Source organism: Prorops nasuta, unplaced genomic scaffold (assembly GCF_024137725.1).
Source record: "Prorops nasuta isolate Cenicafe-Biocafe unplaced genomic scaffold, Cenicafe_Pnas_1.2 PNAS00007, whole genome shotgun sequence".
NCBI lineage: Eukaryota > Metazoa > Arthropoda > Insecta > Hymenoptera > Bethylidae > Prorops > Prorops nasuta.
The window spans coordinates 4,618,446-4,637,874 of NW_027116804.1; the positions used below are offsets into that span (position 1 = coordinate 4,618,446).

The 19,429-nt window shown below is 30.3% G+C and overlaps 1 protein-coding gene across 1 annotated transcript; it reads left to right on the top strand.

Moving 5' to 3' along the window:
* Window positions 1–562: 562 nt before the first annotated feature.
* Window positions 563–3,899, top strand: LOC136774924 (uncharacterized). Its single transcript, XM_066729396.1, has 7 exons — window positions 563–698; window positions 768–854; window positions 967–1,095; window positions 1,166–1,300; window positions 1,400–1,483; window positions 1,602–3,620; window positions 3,694–3,899. Exons 1-7 carry the CDS (start codon window positions 563–565, stop codon window positions 3,897–3,899), a joined length of 2,796 nt encoding a protein of 931 aa, XP_066585493.1.
* Window positions 3,900–19,429: the final 15,530 nt, after the last annotated feature.

A 19,429-nucleotide genomic window follows, 5' to 3' on the forward strand; every position in this document is an offset into this window, starting at 1 on the left:
TTTTTTAATAATGATTTACCTTTTTAATTTTAATCTTTATGACTAATTTTTATTTGAATATAAATCTGAGAAATTAAAATTTATACTGAATTTATTGTATAAAAAGTTTGAAAAATACCTTTCGATTACTAAAGTTTAAGAGGGTATGTAACTTAATGGTTTAATATTCGAAAGAGAATAAAGTGTTCAATTTCTTCTTCGACTTATTAAATAAGCTGAAAAACAATATTTATATTAGATGTACACTTAAGAGGAAGTCATTAATATTACACAGAGTTTGTATGTATTTTAGATAATATAATGATTTATATAAAAGCTTCCCCAGCAAAGGACTTTTTATTGAATCAATTTCAAATTTATATAAGATATATATCATAATCTTACAATTATGGGTTACGCTCTTAAAATTTAATAATCTTATATCACTTTTAGTAAAAAACTTAAAATTAAAATAATTGGTCAAGCAGTGTATTTATATTATGTTACATTTTCACCTTTTACTACCATTATGTACAACACAATACTTTGTTATGTATTTTAACTGAACTTTCTTTTTAGAAAAATGTATTCTCTTGTGTCTTTTGGACATGGTTCATTGAAAATATATCCATCGAATAAAGTACAGATAATACAAGATGATAGTTGTATAGTAAAGTGTTCAACGGGAAGATATGAGGCTACTTTGATAAACACAAATGGTATAATTAAAAAAGCATTAAATAATTGTTGTATTCTCATAATTGTGTTTAATCAGATTTATAATTTAGATTCAATAGAGCAGTTGGAAGAAACTATGCAAGCCCATTATACATCTCAGTCAGTTGCACAAATCAGGGAAATTGTAGCAATGAAAGGTTTTAATAATAACTGATTAAAAGCTTATAATTTTATCTTAAGTCATGTATTTTTAATTTTGTTAATAGAAAACTATAGGATAATTAATATATTGTAAAACTTATATTTCAGATTTTACTAAGATGTCTGAAGATACAAATATACTTGGAAATGAAACTGTAGATTTTATCATGTTAAATATAGATAACACATTAGATAAAAATACATTGTTATCTAGTACACCATTAAATATGAGTATTGGTGAGTTATTTAGTAGAGAAACTTAATGTCTAATATACTCATTAATTTATATTTCTTTATGATGATAAAGCTGGTGAAACTTTGAAAATAAATGAAGTATGCCCAGCGACATTGGATAATTGTAATATTAGCAATAATGAATCATGCGGCGATGTACATACTACTTCAGTAGAAAGAAGAATGTTAAATGCCACTTTCATTAAAGGTATTTTACCTGTTTATAATCAATGTATTAAGTATGACTTACTAAAATATTCATTATTATTTCTATTTATCAAATACTTTTAATGTTTTCACTAAACAGAGACCAGTAATATTGATGATAAAACCGACTGTAATAATAATGATGAAGGTATAAATAAAATACCATTTGAAGAAGAAATTGCAGGTAATATTAAAAATATATGTATATTTGAGCTTTGTATTAAAATCATTTGCCACTGATACATAATATTAATACTTCATATTGAATATTTATTGAAATTAAATAAATGCTCTTTCACTAGCTACAGATATAACCGAATCTATGGAAACGTCATCTGACTATGAACCAGACCCTCAGGAAAATAGCACTGATACTGACTCAGATGAATCCGAAGATTTACTTGAGAATTTGGAAAAAAATCCAAAATTAAATAAAGCTAATAACAGTACAAATGATTTTAATCTTTCCAACTCATTAAATGTCGAAGGCATGAGTGCTTGTAACCCAGAATATTTAACCGTTGAAGAATCTCGAGGAAGAAAAGGAGATAAAAAATATTACTTTTGTGTCTATTGTCACACAAAACAGCAAAAATTAGCCAGACATTTGGAAATTAAACACAGAGAGGAAACTGATGTCGGTAAATTTATAAGTTTACCGAAAAATTGTAAAGAAAGAAAAGATATCATTGCGGCAATACGTAAACAGGGTAATTTTGTACACAATACAAATGAAAATTACAATGACGGCACATTAATCGTTGCCAGAAGAAAGATGCAGAATTCTGAAAAAACTGCCCAAAATTATTTGCCTTGCGCTAATTGTAAAGGCTTTTATTCAGAAAGTACTCTTCGACTACATTTTGCTAAATGCACTGGTCGAAATAGTAAAAAGAATAGAATTGTTAAAGTGATGGGAAAAGCAGTGGCTGGTAGAATACATGCTCAAGCATCTAATACAGTTAGAAAACATCTCTTCCCTGTTCTTAGAGAAGATGAGATAGTGCGCCTCGTCCGATATGACATTTTAGTCATCATTTACGCTAACAAAATGGTTGAAAAGTACAAAAGTAGCAATCATCATTTTGATATGATCAGATCACGTATACGACTTGTAGGTCGTTTCTTGAAAACTATCAAAAATAAAGAAAAAGATATTACAGATTTGGCCTCTGTATTTTATCCAAAATATATTGACAGCGTTATTGAATCAATAAATATTGAAGCGGGTCTTAACGATGCAAGAAATAGTTATAAAACACCTAGTGTAGCATTTGCTTTAACTACTTTGTTAAAAAAAATTGGTGAAATACTTATAATAGAGTGTATAAAAAATCAAGATCAAGATAAAAAGAAATGTGTGAAAGATTTTCTTAAAGTATTTTTATTGGAAGTGGCAATTAATGTGAATAAAACTGCTATGGAAACCCAAATACAGCAGAAACGACGAAAAACAGTGGAATTACCACCTACAGACGATATAAGGCGATTGAAAACATTTTTGATGAAGAAAATGGATAATGCTTTCAATGCATTAGAAAAATCATTTTCTATCATTGAATGGACAGAGTTAGTAGAATCTACTTTAATTTCTATATTAACATTTAATCGCAGAAGACCAGGTGAACTCGAAAGAGTTTTGATTCAAGATTTTGAGTGTTATCAGAAGGTTGATGAAAAAACCGATAAAGATCTATTTTATTCTTTATCGAAGGAAAAGCAAGAAGCTGCGAAAAAATATATTAAGGTTAATTTACGGGGTAAATTAAACAGAACAGTTTCTATTCTGTTAAATGAGCAACATGTAAAAGCAGTAAACTGTATTTTAAAGTTCAGGAAAAATGCAAACGTTAGTAATAGTAATCCTTATGTCTTCGGTTCACCTAACAAAAAAAAATTAGTTTATACGTACTTCAGAGCCTGCACATTAATCAGGAAATTTTCGGTCGAATGCGGTGCAAAGTACCCTGAACGTTTACGTGGTACCATTTTACGTAAGCATATTGCAACGCAAAGTATTGTGTTAAATTTAACTGAAAATGAGGTTGGTGATCTTGCAAATTTTATGGGGCATGGTGAAGCAATTCACAAAAATATATACCGTCAACCATTAATAAATAGAGAAATATTAAGAATGTCGAGATTGCTGGAAAAAGCTCAAGGAGAAAGCGAAAATTCGGAAGATTCGGATGGGGAAGATAACGCAGAAGATAGTCCAAACGAGGTAGAAGCAACAGAAGAATCAAAAAATTCGTCAAATGGTGTTCAGACCCCAGAATATCACTCATCAAATAAGGAAAATAAAAAAAAAAAGAGATCAAGTAAGCATTTTGTTATAAATAATTAATGATATATATTTTAAATTTCTTATTGAAGTTTTTGTTTCATTTGTAGCATCTCCTTATGGTAAAGTGAAGCGTAGGCGCTGGAGCAACAGCGAAAAAGATATAGTTTTAAGAATATTTGGCAAACATATATCGGACAAAATGCTTCCTTCTCTAAAACAAGTAGAAAATGTAATTGCTAACAATCCACGTTTGCAGAATCGAACAGCACCCCAAATCAAAACATGGATACATAATCAAATTAAGATTATGTAATTAAAATTTTAAGCAAATTTTACGAAATTCTTGCTTAATTATATAACTACTTTTCTTCACGTTTATACCATAATTTAGATACGTTAAATTTTAAACATGATTTTATTTAGTTATTCATGGAATAGTTTTATGAATTATATCGCCGTTTGCTTTATAAAAGTTTATTGTTTTTCACACACATATGCAATTGGAGATATTATCACCTACTATGTAAAAGGGATAGCTTAAATACTACACACACGTGATATATCTTATTATTACACGTTATTTTATAGCAATGACAAAAATTCTGAAATAGATATTTTACATTTATAACTCAAAAAATTAATTTAAAATATTACCCGCAATCCTATTGAAAATGTCAAATTCTTTTCATTCTACAGATAATATTAATTTTAGTTATACTTGTGATATATAAATTTTATATTTTAACCAAATGACAACTGTTTAATTTACATTTACATTATTAGCTTAGTACAGTTTAGAATATTGTTATCAGAATAAAATAAGTATAAGAGCTTTAAAATTCTACAAAAATTGTAACGTATTATTTAGTATGTAGAACACATAGTTCAAGGATATCTGTGTGCTTTGTTGTGTTCTTCCAAACTAATTAATATTGAAATATTGTAGCACTAAGACGCTTTCTGAGTTTTTTATATGATAGATAATGTTTATTTTTATATAAAAAAAAGCTTCTATTTTTAATGTACTTGTGCAATTAACAGAACTTCTGGTTTTGCGTATAAAAAAATGTGTATTAAACATTTTTACTTTGAGACGTATTTATAATGCAATATATTCTATCGAAACATTTGGAAAATTAAATAAAACTACAACACAATCAAAATTTTGTTTTTTATTAAAAATATTAGTATGAAAAACAATAATTCATTTATTTTTTAACATTCAGCTAGTTTAAATTATTTTTTGAGCTGAATTTCGAATTATCTCTTTCTTGCCTATTAAAATACGAATAGGATATCTATATGTAACGCGAATTTTTATTTATTAGAATGTGCATGGTTCAAAGACAAGTTTGCAATATGTCAGATATTTCCAGGATATTTAGGGAAGAAATGACTATTTTTAATCTACTTGTAATTAAGTAATTAAAATCCTCATTTTCCAAAACAGCAATATTACCTACATATGACTTCCAAAGTTACACAAATCAAAATGTTAATGGCTACAAATGTTTTTGTAAATTTCCATTTAACCCTGATGATTTTAAACTTTTAAAGATACTTTAAGCGTAATTGTTTCCATTTACATTAAATATACAACTTATAATTTTTTAGGAGCTAATTACTTTTTTTACACAAAAGTTATGATTCAGAGACAAATATGATATGTATTGTATTCTTCCAGGTCCTATGTAATAAAAATACACTTTCCGTCATGTGTATACTTAAAATGAGTGTCTCTTCACATATGTTTCTATAAAAGATAAGATAAAATTTAATCAATGTAAGTTGCAACACTAAAGAATATTAAAATGGAAACATGAAACGTTAATGTAACCGTCAGATCTAATGTATGGATCGGTTTCCTTCACGAGATTTTCATTATAAAATGCATTTACTCAGCTTGTTATCTTTAATCATTTAATTAACAATTACAGAATTAATATATTAATATTATTATAATCTCAGCTACTAGTTATGATGATGAAACAGCTCTATGAATTTTTTTTAGATTTGATGGTTCAGACTTGGATTATCTCATATGACGTGATACGAATGACCCACGTGTCCGACTAAAAGGTGCCACGAAAGAGAGTTCGGTTTTTGAGCATTAAATAGAATAAGATTTTACCCTAATTTTAGTGAAGCACTATGACTAAATGGATCTCCTTCATTTCGCATAATGTTCCGAAATTATTCAAAAAAATACAAATATATACTCAAATTATTAGTCTTAGATATAATTTAATATATAAAACAGATGGTTCTATTCATTGTGAAAATATATCTAGGACGGAAGTATTTTTTATGTTAATTCTATGCATTTAAGTGTATTCAAAAATGCTAACACTAAACAAGTCGCAGTCTGTTATTGTTTTGCTTAAGAAACTACAGGATATTTCTTAACATCAATTTAATAAATATGACGATTATTCCTCTACCTAACATTTAGCCATTCAGCACACGTTACTAATGAATCACTATAGAAGCATATGTACTGTACAGGTAAATAATATCAATTTTTAAAATGAAAACACCAATATTAGTTATCTACTTATCATTTAAAAATATGTAGATCGAACATAAAAGGTATCCCAAATTATTAGATGCCAGAACGCATGGTACAATGACATATTTACGATAGATCGGTCATTACCAGTACATTTTGCATGTTCTGGAAATATTCGATAAAACATCAATATGTCTTTGTACCATGCGTTCTAGCATCTAATAATTTGTGAAACTAATTAAGATACGATATGAATACTATTAAATGATAAATAGTTAATGTATGGTTGAGCTTTCATTTAATCATTTTGATTTTTTTTTGGGGACAAAAAAACACAGATTTTGAATTTGTTTTCAAAAAGTATTTAGCGAACCCTGTCTCCTCAATATATTTACGCATTCGGTACAAATGACTAAAGATGACTTTAAAATCACATGTACTATACGGATAGATAAGTTCAATTTTTTACATGAAAATTGAATTATATATTACTAGTCTATCGTTTAATAATAAGCAAATCGAATCGCAATTAGTATCCTGAATTATTAGATGTCAGAACGCATGGTACAAAGACATATTTACGATATATCGGTTATTACCAATACCTTTTGCATGTCCTGGAAATATTCGATAAAACATTAATATCTTTGTACAATTCGTTTTGACATGTAATAATTAGGGATATAATTTAAATTCCATATGCATGCTTTAAATAATAAATAATTAATGTATAGCTGAATTTTTATTTATGAATCATTTTTTTTTTTTTAAGAAAATCGCGTTTCCTAAGTTGTCCTTTATATATGTCAAAAAATAAATGGCAGATACTCTTCTACTTATCTTTTACCCATACAGTTTACATTACTAACAATGACTTTAGAATCATGTGCGCTATAAGGGTAGATAGTTTTGGCTTTTTAAATGAAAACTGAACTATATATTATTTATCTCTATCGTTTAATATTAATTTGCAGATCGAATTTCAATTAGTATCCTAATTTATTAAGTTCAAGAACGAATGGTTTAAATACATGTTGACGAGATATCAGTTATTACCAATACCCTTTGAATGAGCTAGAAATATTCGATGAAATATAAAAATAGTTTGTTTCAATGCATTATAACCTCTAAAAATGAGCAAAAGCATTTAATTTAGATAAGCATATTATTAAAATGATAATTATATTATGTATAGCTCACACAGTTTTCATTTAATAATTGAAATTATCTAACAATACAGCATACATCACCTTAATGTCATCATTTATTCATAGGTGGTATATGGGTATGCGTCAAGTTTAAGTGGAATAGCCATTCATTTGTTAAAATTGTCATTAAGAAATGTGTTTTTTTTCCTCAAGCAAAATCAGAACGATTTCTGGGCATGTCAGTTTTAACATTTTTAATACACTTAAATTCGTAGTATTAACAGAAAAAGTGTTACCTTTATAGATATATTTTCACAATGAATAGAACCTTCTGTTTTATAGATCAAATTATTTCTAAAATGTGTAATTGAAAAATATATTTGTATTTTATTAATAATTTCGGAACTTTTTGCAAATTACAGAATATGCATTTGATTTTGGTATTTTACTAATATTGGATTACAAAAATCCTACTTAATTTATTACATTTCATATATTAATCTTAAAATACTTTAAATTTGAAACTCTACATTAATTACAGTTTATCTTATTTTTTATAGAAATATATCTGATTGGACATTCATTACGTATACTCGGGAGGAAAAATGTGTTATTATTCTGTAGGACCTGGAAGAATGCAATACATATCACCCTCGTCTCTGAAATATAATTTTTATCTAGAGGACGTAATAATATCCCAAAAATTTATAAATTGCTTACTAAATATAGAGAGAATACAGTACTTCTAAAGTATCAACAATAGTTTTAATATAACAGAATTAGAGCAAATTGTAGAAATCATTTATGATCCTTAAAATATTGATCTGCATATCATTAACGCGAATGTTGATAATATTGCTGTTTGCAGATAAGGACTTAAATAGTTCAATTTTAAGCAGATCAGAAATTGTCGTTTATTTCCTAAGTATCATAGAAATTTTCAATACATCGCAAACATGTTTTTGAACCATTCATTCTAACAGACTAAAAATAGAAATATCGAAGAAAAATTCATCTTATAATATTGGTTTTAATAAAACACTAAAGATAATTTATGAAAATGCGAAAAATTTAGTCATATACATATACACATAAAAGCTCTCTAGTTATAAGCACCTAATTAATTATTTATTTTAAATAGTCATCTTACAAATTAATACGGTATATATTGTCGAGTAAACTAAAATTAAAAACAACAAATGTTAAGTTGAAATACAGGGAAATCACATTTTGCTATTTTCTCTTTTATCACTCTAGTTTTAATAAAATACTATTAGTTTCTTTGTGATCTTTCAAGTATATATATGATATGTGTAATAGTTTATACACACGCACACACATAATATGCTATACGTATTTTACCGTATATGAAGTTTGTGATAAACATTGTAATAGATTCTTCTACCACGATGGGCTGATCGTGATAGCTATCTTCTTAATACCTTCGGCCGTCCTTACATTCGGTACTTTCAGGGCGTCAGTTGGTCATGTGGGTGGCCAACAACCCAGCGTTAACATAGGGGTCTTACCCCGCCATTCCAATCGTATGCATTTTCCAGTGGGCTGATTGGTAGTGCATAGAGGACGGTACGGAAGCCTGGTTTGCTCAGTGTGCTAGGTCGTGAAGAGAGGAGAGGGTCCCTTACAGGTAGCCCGAGCCTCGCAATAGTAGACACACTCTCCCACCCACCCACTCACACATGTGAGGGGAGGTGAGGAGACGAGAACATTATCGAGATCTTTTCTCATAGGGGACTGTCAGGGTGGTGCATCCCCGTAATGCCCAAGTCCGCGGTGCCATGCGCGTTGCCATGGACTTAGCGGCGGCACCCGGCATGCGGCAGAGACCTACCATACCTGCACAGGTCCCTTATGCATCGATAGCATATAGTGTGTTCGTTGCGTAGGGAGCAAGTTCACCTCATGCACACGGACACACCCATCGGTGAGCCGGTGTGGTGTACGTCCGCCTTGCGCGACGTCCCAGGCCCGACTCACTCTCTTATTTCCCCCTCCTCAGGGGACTAGAGAATTCGCCTTTCGCAGGAGTCCCTGTGCCCACTTCTCGTCTCAAGCCACCAAGTTACTTGGCACAGCCCTGCCTTGATCGCTTGGTCGGCTTGGACTTTTAAGTGGAGCGCCGGTCTTTTCATCCGGTCTTCTAACGGTCCACAGGGATGTTCCTAGACGGTACTTCCTGTCCACTCGGAAACCTATGCACCGAGTCGGTAATGTAGGGTTTGAAATAACCACTACTAATCGTTAGCTTTTTCTTTAATTTCTTTATTAAATCCGTTATCTTGATACGTAACGAGAGAACCTCGTTACAACATATATCCTTCAAAGACGTAAGTGTAATGTATCGTTTGCTTCCAGGTACTTTTTATTAATAAGAAATTTTGTATTAACAACAATTTTCCACTTATTTTTGAGTTGAACATAAAAAGTGCATGATCATTTCTTTTGCAATATATTTGGATTTCTTTTAATATTCGAATTACACATAACTAATGAATAAAGAGATGAAACATAGCTATGTTTTTTTATTTCACGTTTGGTACAGCTATAACGTTAAGAAGTATACAAAAATAAAAAGTAAGTAATAAAACAATAGGACCAATAAAATAAAAACGGGTTTGTCCTGAAACTAAACAATAAATATATTTAAAGTGTCTTGGAATAATACGAAAATCAAATCATTACTATGTTCTGAAAGTCACTATTAACCATTTAAGAAAACTTCCAAGACTGACCTGGAACACAACCTTGGATATATAGAACTTCCAAGCCAGTCCTCAAATAATACAGATGTTCTTGAAATAAACAATAGACCGTAAAATCTGTCCCTGCATTCATCCCTTGATATACATATATATATATATAAAGTATAAAAGATGCAGTTTAATATTTATTATAGATCAAAATATTGAGGATATTATTATTTAACTTTATTCTTTTATAAGGCATTATCCCAAATTAAGTTTTAATATTTTAAGAAAACAAAGCAAATTCAGAAATTATCGTTGCATTCACAAATGCCTATATTGGATAATATTTAAAATCATGAGATAATTTAAAACTCTACGTCTCTTTCAACATAATTCGAAAATGGCAAAAAGCAGAATATATATTAATAATTAGTTCATACACTTCCTTTAAGCTCATAGTCGTCCTTGAACAGTGTATCCCCTTAGATTCAATTGCCGATATCAAGTATTAGCTCCTGACCAATGGCTATTTGGATTTTAAGTATAATATTTTATCTAAAAATTAATATTTTTTAAATTTATTAAAATTGCATAAGAAGTCTAATTTAATTGTAAAGTAATTACCTGGTTCGCTCAATCCATCCGTAATTAGTATCTGATTTTATATTAAATACCAATTTATATATTTAAGTTCACCTTGAACCGCGATAAAACATAATTTAAATATTCATTTATCCAGTTAACCATTCATCATTGTGTATTGTGTACCTATATTAGACAAAATATTATAATTAATTACATAATATATCTTCTTATCTGTTTAAAAGAATTTTAAACATTAAAATTAAAAATTACTGTGTATATTTAGAAAACTCCATTATTGATTATGGCATGTATGTACTATAGGTAATACGTATGTCGTCGTTGAATTTACATTGCAAGGGACCATTTTGTATTTAATATCATTCAATTTGTAATCTATTAAATCAATACAAAGATTTCTTGCTAAATAAACACCAATCTCTTCAGAATTTATAGGTGAATGAAAAGCTGGACTCAAAATAGTAAATTTTCTACATTTCAATCTTATAATTTCATCATCGATTTGTATTCTTCTTATTAACACGACACATTTATCATTCATAAGAAAACAGCTATCTTTAAGCACAATGCTAACAATATATCTTTCTGTTATAACCTTTTTATAAAAAGTTTTAGAATTTTCTGTAAAACACCCTTTGAAAATGGGATATTTTGTATGATTCCAGATTGTTAAATTACTTCGTTCCTCTTCTATTCTTTTAATTATTTGCTGCAGCGGTGATTTGGAATTTTTTACTTTTTTTTTTAGCTTACCCAAATAATTTTCAAATCGGAAACAGCTGAATGTATCTAATGGTCCATGAACTTCACAATCATTATAAAGGTGAACCAAGTTATGGACGTTATGATTAATATATTCAATACCGTACAGCTCTGAGTAATTTACTACAAATTGTAGTAAAAAGTCTTTAGCTGTAGACAGATAATTCTTCAGATGAAATTCATTGCATAGTATCCTTATAGAAATACATAAAAGCATAAAATGCCTGTAGAGATTAGGTCGTAATACACTTTTTAATACAATAGAACCAGTGTACATCAAGAATTGCCGAAACTCAGTCGCCTTCCACTTATCAACATGTTCTAGTTTACGCGGCAGCCTTGACATTTCAGATGGAATAACATGTCGTAGTTTCTGCAACTTGAAATTAATGGTCTCAATTTGTTCTTGTCCCAATCGTATATCCTTTCGTCCTCTTACCCAAAAAAGAATTAATTTTTTCATAATTCCAAGACATACAAGGTGCATATAATCTAAGGGAATATCTTTTACCATGTCTATTGATAATTGTGTTAATGCAGTATCTCTTGTATGATATTCCTCTTGCTCTTTTGCCCGAAAACTGTTATTTGTTCTCAATGCCGCTTTAAGTTCAAAGAATGATATGCGACCATTTACATACTCGCCTTCCTCCGTACATTTCGTACATGAGAAGTAGCCAGTGTGGTTTTTAATACCAAGTAAAAAGGACTTGGCGGGGGCATCACACACAATAGATTTCAAAACTAAAAGATGATTGTTATCTTTATAACAACATGTATCTCGTATTTCCATGAATTCATTAACAAATGGCTGCATAAAATCCTTTCCACAGTCTGGTTTAGTGGTACCATGATAGATTCCCACGAGTATGGGCTCTTTGATCATAAAATTAGTTAAACTAATCAAAATAGGCCAAAATTGTGTATTGGAAGATTTAAAAAGCGGTAGGCCATCAACATTCAACATTAACAATAATTTTTTAGGAACTACTACATTTGCAGCTTCTAACAAGTAAGTGATACTTTTGCTAATTCCGAAATGAAAATACTTTCCGGGTTTCATCTCAGTAATTTGACATGTTTGTCTGTTGGTTCGTAAAAGACTTCTTGAGTCTGAAGGTAAAGTAGATTTAACTTCATCTTGTAGAATCTTCAGCAAATCGTTCACTGCACAGTGACTAATGTTATTCTTAGTCACCCACACTGAGAGAAAAAGGCATAGTGAAAATCACTATAGGGCATCAACTATATATTTTTATAGTATCTTGCACTATGATGTAGTATCATATACTATATATATATATAGTGAAGGTTAGCAAATGGATGTTTCACATCTTTTATGTAGTTAACATTACTATAAGACTTCTGACACATTAACTACTTTCCTATAGTAGTTGTATGAATAGTGCTTATCTCTATATTTTTTAGTATTATGTTAAAGGTTAACTGAACTATGTCATCTTACTTAGCTGTACTATATGTCTAATTGTTCATGGTACTATAAATGTGTAGACTGTTATGGCATGAACTATATATTTGTAGTCAAAATAACTATATTATATAGTTAAGAAGACTACAAAAATGTAATTGAGTGAAAAATTAACAAAATAGTTGCGATTGAATAATATTCTTGTACATATTACTGAAATCCATTTGTAAGCTATACTGTATATAAACAGTGAATATAAAATTTTATATGAAAAAACACACAATAATGTAATACAAACTATACTTTTTTGTGATATTAAGCATTTATTTTAATTTAGGCAATATAAAAAGTAACCAATGGCTGCTTTCTAGTTAGTCTGAAAATCGACACGATCAGATACAAATACATAGTTTGTGTGACATATAACGTAACATTTGTGTTTGATTGTGTCTGACTGCGTTGGTTTTCAGGCTAACTGGAAAGCAACCAATGAGCAGAGATATTACAGCCTATTGATATACCTGTAGCTACCACTCATATTAAACTTTCTTCTTATTGGCTAATGTTTATATAGCGTACGTTATGTTCCGTCTCACAGCGTCTCATAGGAAGGACGTTAGTGTTTTGTTTTCTTCAATCGAAAGTGGAAGTATACGCTGTGCCTGTGGGCTGTGAGTATCGTACGGGGTGGTGTGCAGTATAAAGACAGTTTTCTATGACAGTACCGTTTTGCCACACATGGCAACCCAAGAAAAAATGGATAATATAATAAATAATCGTGAAAGTTTAAGTGGACAATCATTACATGATTCTATTATAAATGAAACTTTTGTACGAGATAAACTATCTGAGTGGAATCTTTCGGAATATGTTGAAGTATTTGAAAGTAAGTTTATAGTTTGTGCACGTTTTATACGATGAAAGACGAAATGAAGAGGACGTTAAATATGGCGACTGCAATTTATAAATGTGTTGAGAATACACTTATATAAATTACTATTGTTTTATAGGTGAAAAAATAGATAAATCTATGTTTTTGATGATACCTGATAAAGCTGTCGAAAAATTAATTAAACCTGCAGGACATTTGTATAAATTCATTATTGAACGTAACAAATTAAAAGAAGAGCTGGATGATTCATTGGTAAGTTACATTAACTTTCTAACGATTATTATTATTTAACCAATTTAATTCCATTAGTATTTTTTATCTGTGTAGAAAAGTCACGATAGCAGTCAACAATTACAAAGTAAAAGAGGAACGGTATGAATATTAGTTTTATTCTAAGATATGTGGTATTCATTTGTAAACTTAAATGTTGTTAATAGAAATAGTTATAGGCTATTATAAACTTTTATACAATTTTTTTTAATGTTCTATATAAGCTACTGATTAGCTATTACAATTTCCACTGCTTTCTGGTTAACACATGAGTACGATATAACTAGTGTATACATATTTTTTCTTATTACATAATTAATGATACTTCTTAATAATTTATAGGAATTACGAGCACTTTTAAAACAATCAATAAAAGGTAAACATATTTTAAAGCAAGGCAGCCCATTTCGTTATTCGCAAGATTTGGTACAAATAATAATAGATCATATTTTAACTACTAACAATAAATTGAAGTGAGAACCATTGATTCATTTCCTTCTTTGAGCAAAATTTACTTCATCAAAATAACAATTATCTAATAATATTATGTATTTCAGAGTTTTTAAGCATCAATTTGTATTCTGGTCAAATGAAATATTAGGCTTATGGCCGAAGGAAGAAGTACACAAGTGGTACAAGCCTTCAGTGCGTGGAAAACCTGCGTCTGGAAAATTATACTATCACTTTACCAACAAAGCTAGAAAATTGAAAGGAGTGTTTTCATATTCAGAAGAGGAAGAAGATAGTTGTATTGACTCTGCAGTTACATCAGAAGTACTTTTATCGGAATTAGCTGGTACTTCTCTTGCAGATAAAAAAAGTATTGTACATCTGTGGAAAGAAACTTTTAAATACCGCAGAAACGACAATAGTAATACAATTCATATTTACTATGAAAAATATCCTCAATTAAGCACTCCATTCGGATCAGAGTTGATAGAATTGGATTTTGAATTAATGAATATAGCAGATAAAGATGCTTTAATTAAAAAATGGACATATTTATATCCGAAAGTACTTCAATTGGCTGGCAAGCACCGTATAGCATCAGAAATAATAAAAGAAGCTAAGGCAAGTACACCGGATTTGGCTTGGCAAGTTTTGCCATTTTTGTTTAGACCTGTTTTAATGAAAACTGGATCTAATAAAAAACCATGGAAACCGTCGCTGGATGAACAATCTAAGGGATTTATTACGTTGATAAGTGTAAGCTATAAATCTTTCATAATCATCTTCGTTATTTGTTTATTTCTGAACTTTGTTAATTGCATAACATACTACATTTATCTGTATAGGCAATCATAGATTTTGAAAAAACTGTCTGCGCTCATGGAAATTTCATAAAAGAACGTCAACTAACCTGTCAGCCATTCATTATTGCGGTGGGATCTAAAGAAGACATTAAAGAGGCCTATGTCATAATTAATGACGTTCATTATAAATTCACAAACATGACAAATGCTGTAGACTTTTGCTGGAAAAGTTTTTACGTCTTCAATGCTGAATATCCTGTTTCGTGTGCTCCAATATGGAAATTCATCGAAGAAGAAATCTATGAATACAAAAAGAATAAAAGCAATTCCTACCAAAGTGTTAAATGGGTCAAAGATTGCTTAAATGACTTATATGATGACGAAGATACTTCATTTACTTAGATTATTATAAACCTGTACAGCAAGAGACATCAAGAATCGGCGTTTATTAATTTTTTTTATCTATAACTAGTTACTAAGTAATATTTAAGCATTGCATAAATAATCCTGCAGTAATTTCAGTAAGTTTGAAACAAGTGAATTATCACATAAATCCGCAAGATATATATATTTTAAAAACATTCATAACAATAGTAATTTTAATATGTAAGCGCTTGTTCTTTATTCATTATTTTATTATAATTAGTTACTGCAATTACAGTATGGAAGCTCGCTGCTTGGACTGTTCACAAATATTTTCCGGAAAACTATTGAAATGGCACACTCAATACATTCATAAGAAAAAATGTTTTAGTTATGCCTGCGTAAATTCCTCGTGTGGTAGAACTTTTAGTACGTTGAAGTGTCTATCAAATCATTACAGACAGAGACACAATCCAATAGCAAAGGTAAATAAGCAAAAAACCAGTAACAAGGCTTTTGTACAAAATAATTCATTTGATATTCCTTTAGAGATGGAATGCGTTGAAACAAATGTAGTGAATATAAAACAAAATAAGCAATCATTTTCCCAGGCTGCATTAAAAATTGCAGCAGAACTATATGGGGATACGCATTTCAGTCGTAGTCATGCTAATAAAGTAATAACATTATTTGAAAGTTTCTTAAATAATGAAGCTATGAATTCGTTAAAAGAAAAAATGTTACACTCAGTCCATGATTCTGCATCAAATGAAATATTATCACAGCTGAATGATATTAAATCATGCTTTACAGAAATAAATACTGAGCAAAAATTGTTTCAAAAATTACGAGAGCTTGACTGTTTAATAGATCCAGAAACAGTTACTTACGCGTACAGACAAGAGTCTCATTTAGATAGTATCGATTATGCTAAATGTGCTGGAGTTGTGATTCCATTAAAACGCGTTTTAAAAAAGTTTTTTGAAATGCCGTCTGTGTTGGAGAATACTCTTGATTATATAAATAAATTAACTTCAGAACAAAAATTAACGAACATAATGCAGACAGATTTTTGGAAATCGAAACGTATAGAGTCTACTGATTTAGTTCTACCGTTATTCCTCTATGAAGATGACTTTGAATGTGGTAACCCACTAGGTTCTCACGCAGGTATAAATAAGATGACTGGGATGTATATCTCTCTTCCATGTTTACCGCCTAAATTGCGATCTAAATTAAATAACATATTTCTTTATCAAATTGCACATTCAATTGATATTAACCAGTATTCTCATGCACTTATATATAGTCGTGTAATTCAAGAGTTAAACAATTTAGCTACAGATGGTATTGAGATAATGATTAAAGAAAAAGTAATAACTGTTTTCTTTAAATTAGCTTTAATTATAGGAGACAACTTGGGATTAAATTCCATCCTCGGATTCACTACAAGTTTTAACTCGAACTTCTTTTGTCGGTTTTGTACAGTGTCTAAAAAAATGTCGCTTTCATTATTAAAGTTCCCGAGTAGAAATTTCTTAGGGCACGCCGGATTTTACTCTGGGCCGAATCAGGCTACAGAACGGCACGCCGTTTTTAAAAATGCCATAGCTGGGCAAGACCTGGCCTGGGTTAATATTATCATATGAGAATTGCCATACTAAATGCAGATCTGGCCCTGAAAAGGCTTACCAGAGCGCAACTCTATTAGCAAATTTCTGATTTGGCTCGAGTCCGAATAATCGCAATAATATCGGATGTGGCTCTTTTTATTGGAGCCCGGTTTGGCCCTAATGAAGTTTATTCGATGTGGATAGCCCTAACAATATCAAATGTGGGTCCAAATACTTTTGCAAGAACGTAACCATATTATTATTTCTGATGTGGCCCAGCATCAAATATCCTATAGAATGCCCTGATATGGCTCACCAAATGTATACCCGATCTGGCCCTAACTGAGTAAATCTGGTACGGGTGGCCATAATAATATCAGATATGGACCTGATGTTTCTCTTAAATCACAGCCGTATAAGTTATTTTAGTTTTGGTCCGGGTTTACCTAATTAGAACAAATCGGAAAATGCGACTCCGGTGATGAAGCAATCATAAAAATTAGATTTTAGATCATTCATTCGCTATTGCACAGCCATGAGTGATAGACGTTCAGTAAAACTAAAACGATTAGCCACGCAGTTACGTGTTCGTCGATTTCGGGAATTGCAAAAATTGAAATATGAACGTTCAACAATAGAAAAAACAACTTCACAACAGTGTACACAAGATTCTAATATATCTTCCGATTATAATCAACTTGCTGATAATCAAAATTTATCGTATTTTGATGTATCAAATTCAAGCAAAAGTGACAAAAACTTTGAAGATGATTATGAGAACGACAATACGGACTCAGCTTCGTCTGAAGATGATTGTGAAAACAATAATATAGACTCTGACTCGTATGAAGATACAGAAGAGGATGTAGATGATGTCGAAAGACTTCGACAATGGTCAGTATCATCAAATATTCCTCACCAAAAATTAGACGAGCTTTTACTTATATTAAGGAGAAAAGCATTTCCAAATTTACCTAAGAGTGCAAAATCGTTTCTGAGGACAAACGAAGCATCATATAAAATAGAATCTTTTGACGAATGCTCACAATTCGTGTATTTTGGAATAACTCAATATTTGAAGACTTTTGTAAAAAGTTCTTTACATCCGAACAACTTGATTGAGCTATTATTTAACGTAGACGGCCTTACATTATTTAATTCGTCGTTCAAAGCATTTTGGCCAATTTTATGTTGTGTTTTCAATGAAAATTTAGTTTATTCACCGTTTCCTGTAGCGATATATGCTGGAAATGGTAAACCCAGTGATGTGGACAAATATTTAAAACAATTTATAGAAGAGTTAAACACCTTAACAGCAGAAGGAATTGTTATTAAAAATACAGTGTACAAAATTATGATAAAATCATTTATCTGTGACAGACCTGCACGCTCTTTCTTAAAATGTGTTAAAAACCATGGGGGATATTATGCTTGTGAAAGATGTGAAGTGAAAGGAAAGAGAGTTTCGGGAAGAACTGTATACTTAGACACTGATTGTGTGAAAAGAACACACCAAGCTTTTGTTAATCAAACAAATCAACAGCATCATACAGGAGTATCTCCACTGCTTCAATTGAAAGATATTAATATGATTGACCATTTCGTTTTAGATTTCATGCATTTAGCATACCTGGGTGTTATGAAAAAACTCTTAGTAGACTGTTGGCTTAGCAAGAAATTTGCAGGAAAAATAAGCCCTCGGAACAAAACCAGATTGTCAGAAATGCTGTTATCTATTAAAAATCAAGTACCCTGTGAATTTCAGCGCACCACAAGAGATCTATTAAATGTACAGAAATGGAAAGCTACAGAGTTCCGATTCTTATTATTATATTGCGGACCTGTCATTTTAAAAGATATTTTAGATGATAGTTATTATACAAATTTTTTATTACTACATATAGCCTGCAGAATATTGTCGTCAAGTTCTATTGCTACAAGATACAGTGATCGAGTCAATATGTTGCTAACTAATTTTGTGAAATCTGCTATCCTATTGTACGGAAAAGAATTCGCTGTATTAAATGTCCATTCCATGATCCACTTATCCGATGATTGCCAAAACCTGAATGCTGCAATAACTAATTTTACGGCTTTTCCGTTTGAGAATTCTTTAGGTAAAATAAGAAAATTAATAAGAAGCGGTAATAAGCCATTAGCTCAGATTTGCCGTAGACTACATGAAATATATTGGCAAGGGTATAATGAAATAAAACCAACATTTCAGATTTTATGGAAAAACAACAAAAACATAAAAAGTATCATTTTAAAGGGATTCACGATAACTAACAAA

Coding starts and splice junctions, on each gene's coding strand:
- LOC136774924 (XM_066729396.1), top strand. CDS start 563: ATGTATTCTCTTGTGTCTTTTGGACATGGTTCATTGAAAATATATCCA. Junction 1,096..1,165: donor ACCATTAAATATGAGTATTG/GTGAGTTATTTA, acceptor ATGATGATAAAG/CTGGTGAAACTTTGAAAATA. Junction 1,484..1,601: donor ATTTGAAGAAGAAATTGCAG/GTAATATTAAAA, acceptor CTCTTTCACTAG/CTACAGATATAACCGAATCT.